This window comes from Amaranthus tricolor, chromosome 17 (genome assembly GCF_026212465.1).
Source record: "Amaranthus tricolor cultivar Red isolate AtriRed21 chromosome 17, ASM2621246v1, whole genome shotgun sequence".
NCBI classification, from domain to species: Eukaryota; Viridiplantae; Streptophyta; class Magnoliopsida; order Caryophyllales; family Amaranthaceae; genus Amaranthus; species Amaranthus tricolor.
In genome coordinates, this window is record NC_080063.1 from 14,032,378 (window position 1) to 14,053,825 (window position 21,448).

General features: G+C 27.9%; 2 protein-coding genes across 2 annotated transcripts; both read left to right on the forward strand.

Moving 5' to 3' along the window:
- Nucleotides 1-12,561: 12,561 nt before the first annotated feature.
- LOC130803766 (LOB domain-containing protein 22-like) lies at nt 12,562-13,059 on the forward strand. Its single transcript, XM_057667964.1, has one exon. The coding sequence runs from the start codon at nt 12,562-12,564 to the stop codon at nt 13,057-13,059; it is 498 nt and encodes a 165-aa protein (XP_057523947.1).
- Nucleotides 13,060-16,259: 3,200 nt separating this feature from the next.
- LOC130803767 (LOB domain-containing protein 17-like) lies at nt 16,260-17,667 on the forward strand. The gene is made up of 5 exons (XM_057667965.1): nt 16,260-16,717; nt 16,807-16,965; nt 17,055-17,195; nt 17,285-17,443; nt 17,535-17,667. The coding sequence occupies exons 1-5, from the start codon at nt 16,260-16,262 to the stop codon at nt 17,665-17,667; spliced, it is 1,050 nt and encodes a 349-aa protein (XP_057523948.1).
- The last annotated feature ends 3,781 nt before the right edge of the window (nt 17,668-21,448 follow it).

The following is a 21,448-nucleotide window of genomic DNA, read 5'->3' on the forward strand; positions in this document are numbered from 1 at the left end:
CTTAGTCTCAACACATTACGAACAACTAGATGCCAATGTATTATTTACCAATTTCAATAAATATGTTTTTATAAGTAACTTTTATAAACACATACATTATTTCATACTATTAGCTAAAGTCAAAGTAACAACAATAAAAAAATTAAACTTTATTAATATTAATATAATATTAAACACAATCTTATCCATATAAAAATGAAATTATGTTCGCACACTAGTTTTTACAACATTTGCATATGCAATAATGCTATCTTAAATTGTTAGGCCATGAAAAACTATAACAAAGTGATCTCTTAAAATTAGTGAGTCCTTATATGAATGTATTTCTTTTGTAATTTTAATGAAATACGAGGTGCATATACTTCATCATTCAACGAGATATCATTCCAAAATTATATTGTTATGGGAGTAAGGATTTTAATGACGTTTAAAGTGTATATATTATCTATAATCGATCAACCAATAAGATTGCAGATTAACACAAAAAATCTTGCTCTCTTTTCTCTCCATTTTTTTGTCTCAAAAAACTCAAGCCTCCATTGTTAATTTGGGGCTACTATCAACCTTATAGTTATGTTTCTTTTTATTTCCCTTTTAGTATTGGCAAATCCTCACGTTATAATTCTCATACATACGACCTTCTCTAAAACAACTTGTAGAAATGACAATCAGTCAATCACACGTAAAACACATTTATGTTATAACAATGATCTCTCTTATCGTAAAACCTAAACTGAATTAATTTCACTTATTGGGTACACAACGATTAGGGATATAAATAGAGGTGTCCAAACACGTGTTCATATCGATTTTGGAGTAGGTGAAAATCAGTTCGAGTGAAATTTGATTCAGTTTCAAATCAGTTAATATTCTTAGTATTCAGTTCACTTTCAGTCATTGGAGTCGATTTAGATAATATTAAGTTATATAAATCAAGTCTGGTTGATATCGATCTTCGGTCATAAACGAGAACGTTGAAGATTTGGGCGGGTCGTTGATGTTGGGTTCAATCAGATGTATGACGGGTTAGGTGTGGTTCGCGTCAGTTGATATTTGACTACAAATGAATTTAAATTCAACAAAATTCAATTACAGGTTAACTTCGATTTAATAAATTATCTGAATTTAAATTACATGTTAACTTCGATTTGATAATTTTATTTTAAATTTATCAAATAATTTTAAATTATTTTGGCACATATAGATCAAATGTAATATTTAGTAAAATTTAAACATTTAAACATCTAATCACTTTCAGAAACAACCCTAAAAATAGTGAATGTATATTAAAAAAACTACCCTAAAAGTAAAAAGGTTAATAAAAAATTTTAAAAAGTAAAAATAAGACTCAACTAACTTAATCTAAACGTTTTGCATTATATAACATCTATTATGTGTTAACGAACCAAGTCAACTAAAAGTTCAAGCTAATGGTTGAGGCCTCATAATATGTCATATACCCTAACAAGCCCTATTACATGAAAGTCTTTTGGGGTAGAAATGTGGATGTGAGGAGAGTCTTAATTTTATACTAAGTGTCAATGAACCAACTCACATAATATGTTATATATTCTAACATGCCCTTCACCTAAAAGCCTTTTTATTTGGTGCTAGAAGTGAGGATGCGACACATGCCTTAATTTTACTAAGTGTCAATAATTCAACTCAACCAAAAGTTTAAGCTAATTGTTGAGGCTCTAGAATATTTTATACTCCCTTCGTTTCCTACTGAAGTTCTCATAAGAAATGTTCACGGAAATTAAGAAAAATACAATTTTTTTAGATAGTGGATGCATTATTTTAGTGAATAATAAATTTGATGGACAAAAAGTGGGGGACCATAAACATTAAAAAATATTGAAATAAAATTAATGAAAAAAATATAGAGACTACAACTAATCAAAAATATTCATGCATAATCTGTGCTTCCCAAATACAGGTAGTGTAACAAAAGGAGCATGCTCATCGATCATTGTATAATAATAACGGCGGTATAAATGGTTTTAATTTCCTTAAATGAAATTTTCATAAAGAATTTTAAGGAGAGTTAAGAAAAATTGAATCTTTTATATAGTGGAGAAATTATTTTACACAAATTGTTGTGAGAGACGGTCTTTTTAAGAGACGCATTAGATATATCGGATATATAGCCCAATTAAAATAAATTAAAGAGAAAATAAGAATATGACCCTTTTTTTTTGAGGTCGTCTTTTTGAGAGACGATTTCTCACAAGAGTAGCCGATTATTTTATTGAATAATAAATTTCATGAAGGAGAAGCAAAGACCATAATTATTAAAAAAATATTAAAAGAAATTTAGTGGAAAAATAAAGAGACCATAACTAATAAAAAAATATTTTTATAAAGTTAGTGGGCCAAAAATATAAAAATATATAATAAATGGAACATAATAATCTTAACAATTATCAGTGGTGAATTCATAAAAGAAATCAAGTGATTATGTGATGTCAAATATTTTAAATTAATACATCCACAAAAATTCAAACACCTAGAAAATTACCAAATACATTATCAAGCTAATTAAACAAATGATAATAAATCCACCTTTTACTAAGACTCAATTCAAAAAAATTTCAAAAAAATCAATTGTTCTAATTGCTATATTCATCACAATTTTTAGGCATTACTAAAGTTCGTCACCCTTTTCATTTTATTACCACCCCTCCTAATGAAATTACAAATTTGCCTTTGGACTTTAAAATATTACGAATTTGCCATTGGACTTTAAAACATTTTTTTTATTGATTTTATTTATATTATTATTGCTATTATTATTATTATTATTATTATTATTATTATTATTATTATTGTTATTATTATTATTATTAATAATGTAGTATGTATTACTTTGATGCAGTGATGGCGACGTAGTACTAATACAAAAGTAGCATGCTGTTTTTGGTGACTTCATCGTCATACGGCGAGTATATAAGATAATTAACTTGTTAATTAGGATGAGAATTTTAGTCACCTTGTACTTTTTTTTAAAATTTCTGTTGAGAATTAATTGACGTGTCAACACATTTTTAGTTTAATTTTCATTCTAATGATTTTTTATTAATCAAAATATAAATAGCTTATATTTTCATAATGTTATAATAAATAGTTAAGATATTGAGGTTGTTTGACAAATAGCTGATAGCTATTAGCAAAGAGATAATTACGGTGTCTGATTTGACCAACAAATAGTTAAAATATTGAGGGTATTTGACAAATAGCTCTAATGCGAAAATTCAACTTACCCATCTACTAAAAAAGATAAATAAAAATACCCATAAACTAAAAATTACATATAAAAATACCCATCCACCAAAATTTGCAAACAAACATACCCATCAACTAATAGATTAAATTAAAGAAAAACTGTTTACCTAAGAATTCCTGCAAAAACGCCACGAACATTTCCAATTTGACCTCTGAAACTAAGCAACACAAGATGCATATCTATGTTTGAAGGATACAGTTGGGACCATGAGTTTATTCAGGAGAAATGGGAAAAAGGAAGCAAGGGAAATATGGGAAGTGCGAAATAGGAAGTGAGAAAAGACAGAACCCTCAATTGTTCATTAAGGAGGGAGTATTTTGTATTGCGTGACATTTAGAATAAAATGAATCATATTAGTCTAAGTTTCCTCAAAGAGTTGTTGTCTAGTTGATTAATCAATATAACTCGTCTTGTATGACATCGTTTTATTATAAAATGGGCCCACATAATTAATACAATTTTATAATTAATGACTTTAAATTATAAGTGATCACTTTAACAAAATAAATTTTTATAGACCAACCCAATTAAAAATGTATTACCATGAAACAGTTTCATTTAAGAATATGTGAAATAAGTAAATTTTAAACTAACGGCATCCTTTATAAATAAACACAAAAAAATTTTTCAATAGTCCTAAAAACAATTTTCAATAGTCCTAAAAACAATTTTCAATAAGTTCATGCAATAATGAATATATTCTAAAAAAACATCAAATTATTAAAATAAATTTCCTACGATCCATGTATTTATTTGATGGGAAACCTCGTACCTTTTAAAAAGTGATTGCGTAAATAATTTATCGCACAGTTGTAAATTTATTGTGGTACAAATATATTATTTGATGGTGAAAACATCAAATGTAATATGTTTAATAAAATTTGAACATTTATACATATAATGATTCTTGTATTTTTGAAAAATACCCTAAAAATAGAAAGGTTAATAATAAATTAAATAAAAATAAAAGTGAGACTCGACTAACTTAATCTAACCGTTTCACATTTATAAAAGAAAAAGTCCTAAATTCTTCTGACTAATTAAATTAAATCTTCGCATATGACATATAAATAAATTTCTAAAAAAATAATGTTAGAAGAGAGAAATAATTGGATCGTAAAACTCAAACTAATTAACGGACTCCTATTACATAGGCTAGAAAAGAGAAATCATTGGATAGTAAAACTAAACAAATTAACGGCAAAGTGTTATTAAAAGTGACTAACTACAATTGTTAACTTACACTCCAATTGGATAATAATAAATAAATTTAATTTAAATTTAGCTAATTGAACTTAAACTTACTTTTATACTATTTAAACTTTTTATATTTCAAAAACAACAACCTAAAAATAGGAAGGATAATAATAAATAAAAAAAATTAAACTAAGACTCAACTAATTAACGACTAGTTTTTTAAATTGAAAATTACATCTAAACTATATCACATTGTTATATAACAAAAAGTAAGACTCAATTCATTGACGTTATGCATCTAGCTTAGCTTAACTTATTTGTATTTAACTTACCTTGTATTTGTTTTTATTGTTGTCATTGTTCAGTTTAATTATAAGACAACAAAAATTAGATAATGAAAACTAAGAATATTAAACCGTTAGTGATTAAAAATAATAGTTGAAAAATCATTCACACTAATTGCCGTTAAAATAATAGTATAAAACATGAAGTATTAATTTTTATAATTAATTTAAGATAAATTTGTTCAAGTTTTAGACTAGTTTAAAATTACCTTATCGTTCCTATAGTGTATTACCCATAAATTTTACCCAAAAAATAATAGGATTTTCAATTATTTATTTTTTAAAATTTAAAGTTCAAATTTAATTTACCAAATTAGAATTGTCAAATGCACGCATACAAATTATAGACGTTGTATGCTACTCCTAATTAATTAGAAGTCTAATTAATCTATGCTTATTATTCATTCTTTGTCTTACCAAATCTATCTTGTTTATGCACACAAATTGTTTGTGTTGTAGTGCCCAGGATTTTTCAAACGACAACGTTCAAATTGTGCAAGACAACAATCGTCCATTAGCCCGTTACTTTCAAGGAGTACGAGATCGAAGAAGAATAAAATGAAAGAATACGGAAAGGATAATTCACAAAAGAAAGTAAAGGGTTGTGCAGTATGCAAACATCGAAGGACGAAATGTAACAAGGACTGTCCATTAGTCCCTTACTTCCCAGCAGACAATCCCCAATTGTTCAAAAACGTAAATAAATATTTTGGTGTTACATATATGATTAACGCTCTTAGATCAACGCCTCCTAATTTGCGTGATGATCTTATGACATCCATTATCTATAGCGCTAATGCTCGCGTCATGGATCCCGTACGTGGGTGTTTAGGTGAAATTCAAACATTGTATTCGAAAATTGCGCTCGCTTGGACAGAGCTACATTGTTTGCGTTCTCTGATTCAACAATTTGCTAATCAAAAAGATCAAAATCAACGCTTTGATAATCAACACTTTGAGCATCCACAATCTCTTCCCTCGTACCACCAACCACAACCAGTGAATACTCAGCACAGGTTTTTCTTTCTATTTATTCCTTAATAATTATTTGCTTAGCTTAGCTTTTGTGATTTTATTTAATTAATGCGGGTCATTTTTGTTGCAGAGCCAGTAATGACGATGTTCCACTTTCTGTCGATGATTACGTTGTTGATGAAGCTGTTTTCGTTGAATGCCCTGACCAACAATTTCAAAATCAACACTTTGAGAATCAACAATATATGCCATCATTCCACCAACCATATCATGGGAATAACCAATACAGGTTTTTCTTTCTTTTTGTTTTCTTAGTTATTGGCTAAGCTTAGCTTTTGAGATTTTATTAAATTACTTAGATGTTTTTTGTTGCTGCAGTGCCATTGACAATGACCCTCCTCCTTCTTATGATTACGTCAGTGAAACTGATTTATTTGGACGCACTAATCAAGAATTTCAAAATATACAATCTATGCCCTCATCGTTTCCCCAACTTCAACATGGGAATACTCAACACAGGTTTTTCTTTCTATTTGTTCCTTAATAATTATTGGCTTAGTTTAGCTTTTGTGATTTTATTTAATTAATGCGGGTCATTTTTGTTGCAGAGCCAGTAACGATGATGTTCCACTTTCTGTCGATGATTACGTTGTTGATGAAGTTGTTTTCGTTGATTGCCCTGACCAACAATTTCAAAATCTAAACTTTGAGAATCAACAATATATGCCATCATTCCACCAACCCCATCATGGGAATAACCAATACAGGTTTTTATTTCTTTTTGTTTCCTTAGTTATTAGCTTAGCTTAGCTTTTTATATTTTATTTAATTACTTAAGGTTTTTTTGTGTTGTTGTAGTGCCATTGACAATGACCCTCTTTCTTCTTACCATTACGTCACTGAAACTGATTTATTTGAACGCATTGATCAAGAATTTCAAAAATCAATGCCCTCATCGTTTCCCCAACCTCAACCTGGGAATACTCAATAATTAAGGTTCTTCTTTTCTCTTAGTTTCTTTCCTCAATTATTAGCTTCGCTTCTGAGACTTTATATTTAATTAAATAGGGTTATTTTTGTTGCAGTGCTGGCGCGATGATCAACTTTCTTCTTAATTACGATTACGTTGTCGAGTATCAAAGTTATTAATGTAATAATTTAATTTTATTATTGATTGATTATATTACAAATTAATAAAATTAAGTTAGCTTTATTTTCCTTTTTCATTTGAATTCCTTTTTCTTATAGTACGAATTTCTTTTAAAATTCTAAATAATATTATGGAAGTGAATAGGTATATATACTATTAATTGTCCTCGTTTTTCTCTAATCCTCTTTGTTTGCTTACTACTCAAATTATGATTAAGTAACTTATGATTAAGTTCAAATTAATTTGTTTAAGTTTTACATACACTGGTTTATAACCTGATAATCCTTAATTATAGTGTATATCACATAAATTTAGCTAAAAATTTATAGTTGAAATTTGAATTTTAAAATTATATTTCAATAAGTAAATTTTGAACAAGTCAAATTTATTTTGAATTCTTATACTTAAGGTGAGAGTTTGAATCTCAGATATAATTAGGAAGAAAAAAATCTTAAATAAGTTTTAATAAAGTTTAAAATCTTTAGGTTAAAAATTATATTTTTAATTTATTAAACCCAATGTTTTTAGGCTATTAATATTGTAGTTGTTCGTATGCTAATCAAAAGCCTGATAAATTATAGTTGTTGAAGTTTTAAATTTTAAAAAAAACCAAAGTGAATTGGAAAAGTTTATTTTGATCAAAAGAACAAAAGAACTAAGGAATGTCAAGTGGCAGTTGATTGTTCCTTTAAATATATTTTATACTGGCAGCGTCTTAATTTCAACACATTATGAACAGCTAGATGCGGATGTATCATTTACCAATTTCAATAAATATGTTTTTAAAAGTAACTTTTATAAACACATACATTATTTCATACTATTAGCTAAGTCAAAGTAACAACAATAAAAAAAACTTTATTAATATTAATATAATATTAAACACAAACTTATCCATATAAAAATGAAATTATGTTCGCACACTACTTTTTCTAATATTTGCATATGCAATAATGCTATCTAAAATTGTTAGGCCATGAAAAACTTTAATAAAATGATCTCTTAAAGTTAGTGAGTGCTTATATGAATGTATTTCTTTTGTAATTTTAATGAAATACGAGGTGCATATACTTCATCATTCAATGGGATATCATCCCAAAATTATATTGTTATGAGAGTAAGGGTTTTAATGACTTTTAAAGTGTATACACCATCTATAATCAATCAGCCAATAAGAGTTGCGGCCATCCTTCCTTCCCCAAATCCCGTCTATAGTTTTTCTACGAGAGAGATACACTAGGTAGGATGATGATAATGAAGACCCTATACTTAATATTTACCTAATTAGATGAAGCGCTATAGTCAAAAAATAACATTAATATATCTCGAAGATACATTATAAGTATTAAACTCAAAATTAAATAAATAATCCAAAATGAATTTTTAATATATGTAACCATGTCTTTTTGGAAACTTTGATATTTATATATTATCAAAGTTATTAAGTACTACTTACTCAAGTCTACATTTATAGTTTGTTTTGTTGAAAAAATTAAAGATTTAGTCAATTATATATAAAATTGAATTAAAGTTTTAAGGCTTAGTCATGATAATATTCATGCTTCGTCTTCTGCTTCGGGCAATAATAAAGGAAGACGGCGATGTGATATTTGCTTTAACAATGCTATCAATGGAGCAGAAACGATGTCGTTTCATTTCTGTACAAACGATGTCGTTTCATTTCTGTACAAACGATGTCGCTGTTCGGGATTTTCGAACCACTGCGGCCCCATTGCTCCTCCTTCAAAGACGCCGCTTAATGGCCGGTGATATGATTAATTTAGGGTTTTAAAATTAAATATGATTAATTTAGGGTTTATGAGGTCGTTGAATGTAATCAATCTATGATGGTTTCATTTTTGGGTTTGTTTGATGGATGATTTTATCTCTAGTTTAGGATATTTTCTCAATTTTTTGTAGATTAGATATATCAAAAGGTTATGCAATTGTACTAGCTATCAATAAAATTCTACTTTTATTTTTACCTAATTAATTTGTTTAATTTTTTAATTGTTTAATTTTTATTTGTGTCTCTTTAATCTTTGTGTTTTTTAATATTTTCTACTCCTATTTTATTTAGTTGTTACATATCGTAAAAACTATTATTCACTACCATACACTAATATTCATTAATATGAAGTATGTTTTTTCTCCCTCTAATTCAGAATTAATGTACGTACCATTCGCTTTTTGGATACTATTTACATTTTACTCTTATTTTGTATTTAACTTTTAATCTAAAAGTGATTAGGAGTAATATTAGTACGTAGTAGTCAATATTGAAATCATAACAATTGAGTAAAAACCGGCAGGAACTTTTCCTTATATAATTTTGTATTTAGCGACTTTTATCAAAACTGTTTTTACTGAGTCTCGACTTTCACGTGGCAGCCCAATAACAAATCAAACAGTCTTGTCTTCCCAGTGACGACTATAGAAGTTATGAATTTAAATATTTTTTAATAGAATAATTCTGAATTGATTAAATCCTCTTGAATTAAATCATGGAAAGAAAAAGGAATTAGTTATCCATTCATACATACTCGAGTTCAAAAAACTCTAGGAATTAACCACTCCAAAATAAAAATAGCATTGGCAACCTAAGAATCTGCTTCTGACAAGCTTTGTGCGTTTTACTTCAGTTTTCGGGTGGCCAGTGGTATGCCTTTTTGTTTAACTGCATTAGGCAGCTTACTAGTGAAATAACTCGGATATTGAAAAGGTTCGTGCAGGAGGGAATGTAGTGGTGCTGTATGCTGCTAAACACCACGGTGTTCATAGAATTGTTTATTTGCTCTTTTTGGAATTCATTGTAAATTGTAGAAGTTGGTCTTTTATTGGTAATGCACTTTTTGGAGGGAAATTTCAGTACCGTGTAACTAAGGAGAGCTTAATGGATCGCCTTTCAACAAATGTTCGAGCAACATGCTGTTTAATGCCCGAGAACTGCAGGTCAGTGTTGTGTGAGTTTGATATCGTTAGCGATTTTCATATCATAGCTGCTGAATTGTTAGCTTTCCAGGCTTCCAGCAATTAATCCGTCTTCGTGTAACAATGAAACTGCAATTCTTTTTTTGAATTTGTGTTTCTAAAATGATAGTTATTGCTCATCTGACTCGGGTATAGGTTAATATTAGGCAATTAGGGTATGATATTTTCGGTTTGGAAGTAAGGTTTTGATATTCAACACTTGTGTAAAGATTTGAAAGCGAACACACCCCCTTGTGGGTTAGTGGTATTAAATAGTGGTAATGGAAATGATTTATAGTGTAAAATTTAATCAAAAGTTCTATATCATTCCCATGGTAATGAACCTTTGATCAAAAAAAAATTTTTTTGTTTACAAATTTCATTACCACCTAATACCACTCTCCCAATAGTAATGCATTGGAATGAATTTTATGAAGAAAATGAGATGATTGAAGTTGGACAAGTATGACCATCAAGATAGCTAAGATATTTTTCATTCAAAATTATACTAGCTTTCATTTCCATTAATACCGTTTATTATCACCTATCAAAAGGGCCGTACATACACTAGTTATAAATATATATATAAATTAGTTAAAGTTCTTACATCAATATTTAATTAAAAATGTGGTCTACAAGATTTCATTAAAGTAAAATCAAGTAATAGTAATGTTATTATAATTGTTATTTGTTGGAGCTGAATATTAGGATGAGTATTAGAAATTGTATTGTTATTATATTGCCCGTATATAATGTGGGCTCATATTTTATATACAAACAGACAACAGTATTAGTATTAGTATTAGTATTGGGAATAGTATGTACTTCCTCTGTTTCTTTTTATTTGTCCATTTTAAGTTTTTTTCATGTTAGTAAAGAGAAATTTAAATTTAATTTTTGAAGTATCTATTGAAGACAAAATATATTCGTGTGTGATGTTGTTAGATTCGTATTGATAGAAAGAATTTTAGTATATATAATGTTTACTATTTTTTATGATACGTACTTAGGGACAATGAGGCTCAAAATTTACTTTCAAAAGTGTGCAAAAAGTAAAGTAGACAAACAAAAAGAAATTAAGGGAGTATCAATAGTGCTAACATTAGTATTAGTATATTAATAATATTAGTAGTATTAGTATTTTTTTAACTGTAATTATAAGCTAGTAGTTAGTATAGTATTATCATGAAATCATTCTAATTAGTAATAGTATTAGTATTATTGTATTCATGTTGGTAATACTATTAGTATATATAGTCCCTCCTATTCATAGAAAATGAGACATTTGGTTTTTACACTAAAACCAAGGAGGGGTGGGGGACCACTTAAAAGTGGGTGGAAAACACTCTTTTTCCATAAAGGGTATTGATATTTATGTGTTATTGTGTTGTTGTAATAAGGGTAATAGGGTAAAAAAGAATGACAAAAATAGAAATGAGACATTTTCAGCGAATTGGCTCAATAAGGAAATGTCTCATTCTCTATGAATAGGAAAGAATATTTGATTAGTATCGTTAGTTCGTTACATAGGAAATAGTATTTATTACTAGATAGATTCCCGTGTAAAATACGGATGTAATAATTATTTACTCATATATATGAATGTATTAATATTAATTTATAAAATTAATTCGTTTACAACATAAACTTAATCATTAAATCTTAGAATTTGTGAAAATAATATAATTGACAAAGCAAAGAAATAATATATTATACCATCAATCAATAAAATTTTATCAAATTGATTATCGTTAAGCTATATTATATTGATGAAATCAACCTACTAAGTCAAGAAATGTTCGTCAATAATTTTTATTAAATGTTAGTTATATAATTTTAACATGAAATACAATACTTTATTTATTACACAAAAACTATTCTTTTGTATATGATCCATCATTGAAATATTTTAGATTTTCCATAAATATCTCATATTTTAATCTAATATTTAGATTTTTATCATGTATGATCATAAAATATTTTTAAGAGAATAATAAAATATATAAACTGAATATAAATTATATAAAATTTGAGCTTAAAACTTAAGATTGTTTATATGAAAATAGAAAATTAATTTTTTTTTTGTCTGTTTATGGTTTGATCACTTATTAATGAAGCAAACTTTAATTTTATTCAAGATTTGGGATAAAAGAACATATAAGTTTATATAAGGAAATATATTTATAGTCAATTAAAAAATATTATATTTTTTAATGAGTTAAGTATTTGCTTAAATATGAAGTCACTTATCAAAAGTTCCCATGTTAACAATAGAAAAAAGGCAGGAAAAATATCATCATTGTTTTTAAAGTAGTTAAAGTTGAGAATTTAAGATTGACTTCCCAAACCTTATCATTCTCAAATTTTGCATTTATGATTTCATAATTGAAATCCATAAGTTGAAATGAAATTTTTTTTTCCAAACACTACATAAGGGAACAGATTTAATTTTTTTCGTATCTTTCAGAAAAAAAATCCCACCTGCCAAGTACAAGATACTGGGAGGCTCCTCAAATTTGTTTTTTCTACTTCTAATTCCGACTTTATATTATCATATGAATTCCCCCACAATATATAATAAGTATTCATAATTCCCGTTCATCATCTTGATCTTGATCATCTTCTTTAATACCCCAACAATGGCTAATAATAATTTCTACCAGCAAGAACAAAATAGGCCGGCTTGCGCCGCATGTGAATACCGACGACGGAAATGTAATCCCGATTGCTTATTAGCCCCTTACTTCCCACAACACAATCTCCAACAATTCATTAATGCTCATAGATTGTTTAAAGTTTCATACATGATCAAGACTCTTAAATCATTGTCTCCTGATGATCATCATAAGGCCATGCATGACATTATCTTCATTGCTAACGCACGTGCCAATGATCCTGTCGGTGGTTGTAAGCGTATTATTGATTCTTTGTCTTACCAAATTGCTTACTTTCGGAATGAATTCCATCATATTAATGCCCAAATTCATGCTATTCGTAATTCTTTTCCTCGTAATATTCATCTACAATATGTGCCGCCGCCGTCATTCATCGAGCACCCTGAGAATTTTAATCATTATTACAGGTTTTTCTTTAATTTAATTCCTCCGTATATGTTTTATTTTTGGTCCTTTACATAAAAAAGATTCATAATAATATACAAAATTAATTTTTTGGGTATGTGCAGTGACCAAATTTCTTTAAGCGAAGACGTTTAAATAACTGATTCAAATCAGAACGTCTTAAATCATCGGATCGGTCTGAATAAAGGTACATACAGCTATATAATTGGTGATGTTAAATAATGTTATTTTGTAACAAATATTTTTATCAAGTAGTTATTAATGTAGTATGTATTATTTTGATGCAGTGATGGCGAAGTAGTACTAATACAAAAGTAGCATGCTGTTTTTGGTGACTTTATCGTCTTACGGCGAGTATATAAGATAGTTAACTTGTTAATTAGGATGCGAATTTTAGTTACCTTGTACTTTTTTTAAAAATTTCTGTTGAGAATTAATTGACGTGTCAAAACATTTTTAGTTTAATTTTCATTTTAATGATTTTTTATTAATCAAAATATAAAAAGCTTATATTTTCATAATGTCATAATAAATATTTAAGATATTGAGGTTGTTTGACAAATAGCTGATAGCTATTAGCAAATAGATAATTACGGTGTCTGATTTGACCAACAAATAGTTAAAATATTGAGGGTATTTGACAAATAGCTCTAATGCGAAAATTCAACTTACCCATCTACTAAAAAAGATAAATAAAAATACCCATAAACTAAAAATTACATATAAAAATACCCATCCACCAAAATTTGCAAACAAACATACCCATCAACTAATAGATTAAATTAAAGAAAAACTGTTTACCTAAGAATTCCTGCAAAAACGCCACGAACATTTCCAATTTGACCTCTGAAACTAAGCAACACAAGATGCATATCTATGTTTGAAGGATACAGTTGGGACCATGAGTTTATTCAGGAGAAATGGGAAAAAGGAAGCAAGGGAAATATGGGAAGTGCGAAATAGGAAGTGAGAAAAGACAGAACCCTCAATTGTTCATTAAGGAGGGAGTATTTTGTATTGCGTGACATTTAGAATAAAATGAATCATATTAGTCTAAGTTTCCTCAAAGAGTTGTTGTCTAGTTGATTAATCAATATTCAATATAACTCGTCTTGTACGAGATAGTCTTACTATAAAACGGACCCACATAATTAATACAATTTTATAATTAATGACTTTAAATTATAAGTGATCACTTTAACAAAATAAATGTTTATAGACCAACCCAATTAAAATTGTATTACCATAAAACAGTCTCATTTAAGAATATGTGAAATATGTAAATTTTAAACTAACGGCATCCTTTATAAATAAACTTAAAAAAAATTTTCAATAGTCCTAAAAACAATTTTCAATAAGTTCATGCAATAATGAATATATTTAAAAAAAAACATCAAATTATTAAAATAAATTTCCTACGATCTATGTATTTATTTGATGGGAAACCTCGTACCTTTTAAAAAGTGATTGCGTAAATAATTTATCGCACAGTTGTAAATTTATTGTGGTACAAATATATTATTTGATGGTGAAAACATCAAATGTAATATGTTTAATAAAATTTGAATATTTATACATATAATGATTCTTGTATTTTTGAAAAATACCCTAAAAATAAAAAGGTTAATAATAAATTAAATAAAAATAAAAGTGAGACTCAACTAACTTAATCTAAACGTTTCACATTTATAAAAGAAAAAGTCCTAAATTCTGCTGACTAATTAAATTAAATCTTCGCATATGACATATAAATAAATTTCTAAAAAAATAATGTTAGAAGAGAGAAATAATTGGATCGTAAAACTCAAACTAATTAACGGACTCCTATTACATAGGCTAGAAGAGAGAAATCATTGGATAGTAAAACTAAACAAATTAACGGCAAAGTGTTATTAAAAGTGACTAACTACAATTGTTAACTTACACTCCAATTGGATAATAATAAATAAATTTAATTTAAATTTAGCTAATTGAACTTAAACTTACTTTTATACTATTTAAACTTTTTATATTTCAAAAACAACAACCTAAAAATAGGAAGGATAATAATAAATAAAGAAAATTAAAGTAAGACTCAACTAATTAACGACTAGTTTTTTAAATTTAAAATTACATTTAAACTATATCACATTGTTATATAACAAAAAGTAAGACTCAATTCATTGACGTTATGCATCTAGCTTAGCTTAACTTACATTTAAAGTGTATGCCTAATTTGTTGCTATTCGTAATTCTTTTCCTCAGATTGATCAATAATTTGTGCCGCCTCATTCCAACAGCTTGGGAATTATAATCTTCACAGGTTTTTCTTTAATTTCCTTTTTTTGGTTTGCTTCTTGCTTGATTTAATTAGGTCAAGTTGTATTAATGTGTGAGATCATTTTAAGCATTTGGATCTATATTAATCTATTATGATATTGTTGATCACTTTATCCAAAGTAAACAAACAAATCATAATCCGCATTCATCATCATGATCTTGATTTTCTTCCCCGCGATGGAAGATAACTCAAAAAAACATAAGCCTTGTGCCGCACGTAAATAGAAAACGTTAAAATGGTGCTTTAATATATTTGTATTTAACATTTTGATTATTTATTGAAGTGTAATACTGACCTTGTATTTGTTCAGGTTAATTATAAGACAACAAAAGTTATTACATATAAAATCCTTAAAAAATTAGATAATGAAAACTAACAATATTAAACCGTTAGTGATTAAAAATAATAGTTGAAAAATCATTCACACTAATATTAATGATCAATACAATGCACCAGATCTATATTCAGTTTAACGACCAAGTTTTAATTGTTGGAAGATCAAAGTCTAATTGCCGTTAGATGAGATAAAATAATAGTATAAAACATTAAGTATTAATTTTTAAAATTAATTTAAGATAAATTTGTTCAAGTTTTAGACTAGTTTAAAATTACCCATAAATTTTACCCAAAAAATAATAGGATTATCAATTATTTATTTTTTAAAATTTAAAGTTCAAATTTAATTTACCAAATTAGAATTGTCAAATGCACGCATACAAATTATAGACGTTGTATGCTACTCCTAATTAATTAGAAGTCTAATTAATCTATGCTTATTATTCATTCTTTGTCTTACCAAATCTATCTTGTTTATGCACACAAATTGTTTGTGTTGTAGTGCCCAGGATTTTTCAAACGACAACGTTCAAATTGTGCAAGACAACAATCGTCCATTAGCCCCTTACTTTCAAGGAGTACGAGATCGAAGAAGAATAAAATGGAAGAATACGGAAAGGATAATTCACAAAAGAAAGTAAAGAGTTGTGCCGTATGCAAACATCGAAGGACGAAATGTAACAAGGACTGTCCATTAGCCCCTTACTTCCCAGCAGACAATCCCCAATTGTTCAAAAACGTAAATAAATATTTTGGTGTTACATATATGATTAACGCTCTTAGATCAACGCCTCCTAACTTGCGTGATGATCTTATGACATCCATTATCTATAGCGCTAATGCTCGCGTCATGGATCCCGTACGTGGGTGTTTAGGTGAAACTCAAACATTGTATTCGAAAATTGCGCTCGCTTGGACAGAGCTACATTGTTTGCGTTCTCTGATTCAACAATTTGCTAATCAAAAAGATCAAAATCAACGCTTTGATAATCAACACTTTGAGCATCCACAATCTATTCCCTCGTACCACCAACCACAACCAGTGAATACTCAACACAGGTTTTTCTTTCTATTTGATCCTTAATAATTATTTGCTTAGCTTAGCTTTTGTGATTTTATTTAATTAATGCGGGTCATTTTTGTGGCAGAGCCAGTAATGAAGATGTTCCACTTTCTGTCGATGATTACGTTGTTGATGAAGCTGTTTTCGTTGAATGCCCTGACCAACAATTTCAAAATCAACACTTTGAGAATCAACAATATATGCCATCATTCCACCAACCATATCATGGGAATAACCAATACAGGTTTTTCTTTCTTTTTGTTTCCTTAGTTATTGGCTAAGCTTAGCTTTTGAGATTTTATTAAATTACTTAGGGTTTTTTTGTTGCTGCAGTGCCATTGACAATGACCCTCTTCCTTCCTATGATTACGTCAGTGAAACTGATTTATTTGGATGCACTAATCAAGAATTTCAAAATATACAATCTATGCCCTCATCGTTTCCCCAACTTCAACATGGGAATACTCAACAGAGGTTTTTCTTTCTATTTGTTCCTTAATAATTATTGGCGTAGCTTAGTTTTTGTGATTTTATTTAATTAATGCGGGTCATTTTTATTGCAGAGCCAGTAACGACGATGTTCCACTTTCTGTCGATGATTACGTTGTTGATGAAGCAGTTTTCGTTGAATGCCCTGACCAACAATTTCAAAACCTACACTTTGAGAATCAACAATATATGCCATCATTCCACCAACCCCATCAAGGGAATAACCAATACAGGTTTTTCTTTCTTTTTGTTTCCTTAGTTATTAGCTTAGTTTAGCTTTTGAGATTTTATTGAATTACTTAGGGTTTTTTTTTGTTGTTGCAGTGACATTGACAATGACCCTCTTCCTTCTTACGATTACGTCACTGAAACTGATTTATTTGGACGCATTGATCAAGAATTTCAAACATCAATGCCCTCATCGTTTCCCCAACCTCAACCTGGGAATACTCAATAATTAAGGTTTTTCTTTTCTCTTAATTTCTTTCCTTAATTATTAGCTTCGCTTCTGAGATTTTATTTAATTAAATAGGGTTATTTTTATTGCAGTGCTGGCGTGATGACCAACTTTCTTCTTAATTACGATTACGTTGTCGAGTATCAAAGTTATTAATATAATAATTTAATTTTATTATTGATTGATTGTATTACAAATTAATTAAATAAAGTTAGCTGTTATTGTCCTTTTTCATTTGTTTTCCTTGTTCTTATAGTACGAATTTCTTTCAAAATTCTAAATAATATTATGGAAGTGAATTGAATAAAATGTTAACTTATGATTAAGTTCAAATTAATTTGTTCATGTTTTACATACACTGGTTTATAACCTGATCATCCTTAATTATAGTGTATATCACATAAATTTAGCTAAAAATTTGTAGTTCAAATTTTAGTTTTAAAATTATATTTCAATTTGTAAATTTTGAACAAGTCAAATTTATTTTGAATTCTTATACTTAAGGTGAGAGTTTGAATCTTAGATATAATTAGGAAGAAAAAAATCTCAAATAAGTTTTAATAAAGTTTAAAATCTTTAGGTTAAAAATTATATTTTTAATTTATTAAACCCAATGTTTTTAGGCTATTAATGTTTTATTTGTTCGTATACTAATCAAAAGTCTGATAAATTATAGTCGTTGAAGTTTTAAATTTAAAAAAGCAAAGGGAATTGAAAAAGTTTATTTTGATCAAAAGAACAAAAGAACTAAAGAATGTCATGTGGCAGTTGATTGTTCCTTTAAATATATTTTATACTGGCAACGTCTTAGTCTCAACACATTACGAACAGCTAGATGCCAATGTATTATTTACCAATTTCAATAAATATGTTTTTATAAGTAACTTTTATAAACACATACATTATTTCATACTATTAGCTAAAGTCAAAGTAACAACAATAAAAAAATTAAACTTTATTAATATTAATATAATATTAAACACAATCTTATCCATATAAAAATGAAATTATGTTCGCACACTAGTTTTTCCAATATTTGCATATGCAATAATGCTATCTTAAATTGTTAGGCCATGAAAAATAACTATAACAAAATGATCTCTTAAAATTAGTGAGTCCTTATATGAATGTATTTCTTTTGTAATTTTAATGAAATACGAGGTCCATATACTTCATCATTCAACGAGATATCATTCCAAAATTATATTGTTATGGGAGTAAGAATTTTAATGACGTTTAAAGTGTATACATTATCTATAATCGATCAACCAATAAGATTGCAGATTAACACAAAAAATCTTGCTCTCTTTTCTCTCCATTTTTTTGCCTCAAAAAACCTCTAGCCTCCATTGTTAATTTGGGGCTACTATCAACCTTATGGTTGATAATAAGCTTCTAATCTCTTTATTTTTGCTTTGTTTTTTTTCTTTTTTAGTTACATATAAAATTTATTTTCTTTATATTATAGCGTTATTCTATTCATTTATTGAATTCGATCTACCCATATATATTGGATTTTAAAGTCTACAATATAGTTCTGTTTCTTTTTATTTCCCTTTTAGTATTGGCAAATCCTCACGTTATAATTCTCATACATACGACCTTCTCTAAAACAACTTGTAGAAATGACAATCAGTCAATCACACGTAAAACACATTTATGTTATAACAATGATCTCTCTTATCGTAAAACCTAAACTGAATTAATTTCACTTATTGGGCACACAACGATTAGGGATATAAATAGAGGTGTCCAAACACGTGTTCATATCGATTTTGGAGTAGGTGAAAATCAGTTAGAGTTAAATTCGATTCAGTTTCAAATCAGTTAATATTCTTAGTATTCAGTTCACTTTCAGTCATTGGAGTCGATTTAGATAATATTAAGTTATATAAATCAAGTCTAGTTGATATCGATCTTCGGTCATAAACGAGAACGTTGAAGATTTGGGCGGGTCGTTGATGTTGGGTTCAATCAGATGTATGACGGGTTAGGTGTGGTTCGCGTCAGTTGATATATGACTACAAATGAATTTAAATTCAACAAAATTCAATTACAGGTTAACTTCGATTTAATAAATTATCTGAATTTAAATTACAAGTTAACTTAGATTTGATAATTTTATTTTAAATTTATCAAATAATTTTAAATTATTTTGGCACATATAGATCAGATGTAATATTTAGTAAAATTTAAACATTTAAATATCTAATCACTTTAAGAAACAACCCTAAAAATAGTGAATGTATATTAAAAAACTACCCTAAAAATAAAAAAGTTAATAACAAATTTTAAAAAGTAAAAATAAGACTCAACTAACTGAATCTAAACGTTTTGCATTATATAACATCTATTATGTGTTAACGAACCAAGTCAACTAAAAGTTCAAGCTAATGGTTGAGGCCTCATAATATGTCATATACCCTAACAAGCCCTATTACATGAAAGTCTTTTGGGCTAGAAATGTGAATGTGACGCAAGTCTTAATTTTATACTAAGTGTCAATGAACCAACTCACATAATATGTTATATACTCTAACATGCCCTTCACCTGAAAGCCTTTTTATTTGGTGCTAGAAGTGTGGATGCGACACATGCCTTAATTTTACTAAGTGTCAATAATTCAACTCAACTAAAAGTTTAAGCTAATTGTTGAGGCTCTAGAATATTTTATACTCCCTTCGTTCTCTACTAAAGTTCTCATAAGAAATGTTCACGGAAATTAAGAAAAATACAATTTTTTTAGATAGTGGATACATTATTTTATTGAATAATAAATTTGATGGACAAAAAGTAGGGGACCATAAACATTAAAAAATATTGAAATAAAATTAATGAAAAAAATATAGAGACCACAACTAATAAAAAAATATTCTTATAAAGTTAGTGGGAAATATGGGGAACAACAAGGAATATAAAAATACAAATTCTTTATGAGACGATCTCACCGTGAGCCATACCTCATATTTGGATTAAATATCCCATTAACAGAAACTTTTAGCTTATAGAATTCTTGCTTTAGGGAACGGAGGGAGTATACTCTAACGCTAAGGGGGTGTTTGGCAGTTGGCTTTTACATTAGTTTTTTAGTTGGCTTTTGGTTTTTGGCTTATTGATTCTTTGTCTTACCAGATTACTTACTTTCGAAATAAAGTCGATTACATTTTTTCCCAAATTGTAATTCTTTTCCTCATAATATTCATGCACAATCTGTGCTTCCGCCCTTATTTTGTAAGAATTATTTTTGTCAATACTAATTTTAAGTATGTTTTATTTGGATATAGTGATTTATGACGACGTCGTAAATACAGGTAGTGTAACAAAAGGAGCATGCTCATCGATCATTGTATAATAATAACGGCGGTATAAATGGTTTTAATTTCCTTAAATGAAATTTTCATAAAGAATTTTAAGGAGAGTTAAGAAAAATTGAATCTTTTATATAGTGGAGAAATTATTTTACACAAATTGTTGTGAGAGACGGTCTTTTCAAGAGACGCATTAAATATATCGGATATATAGCCCAATTAAAATAAATTAAAGAGAAAATAAGAATATGACCCTTTTTTTTTGAGGTCGTCTTTTTGAGAGACGATCTCTCACAAGAGTAGCCGATTATTTTATTGAATAATAAATTTCATGAAGGAGAAGCAAAGACCATAATTATCTAAAATATATTAAAAGAAATTTAGTGGAAAAATAAAGAGACCATAACTAATAAAAAAATATTTTTATAAAGTTAGTGGGCCAAAAATATAAAAATATATAATAAATGGAACAT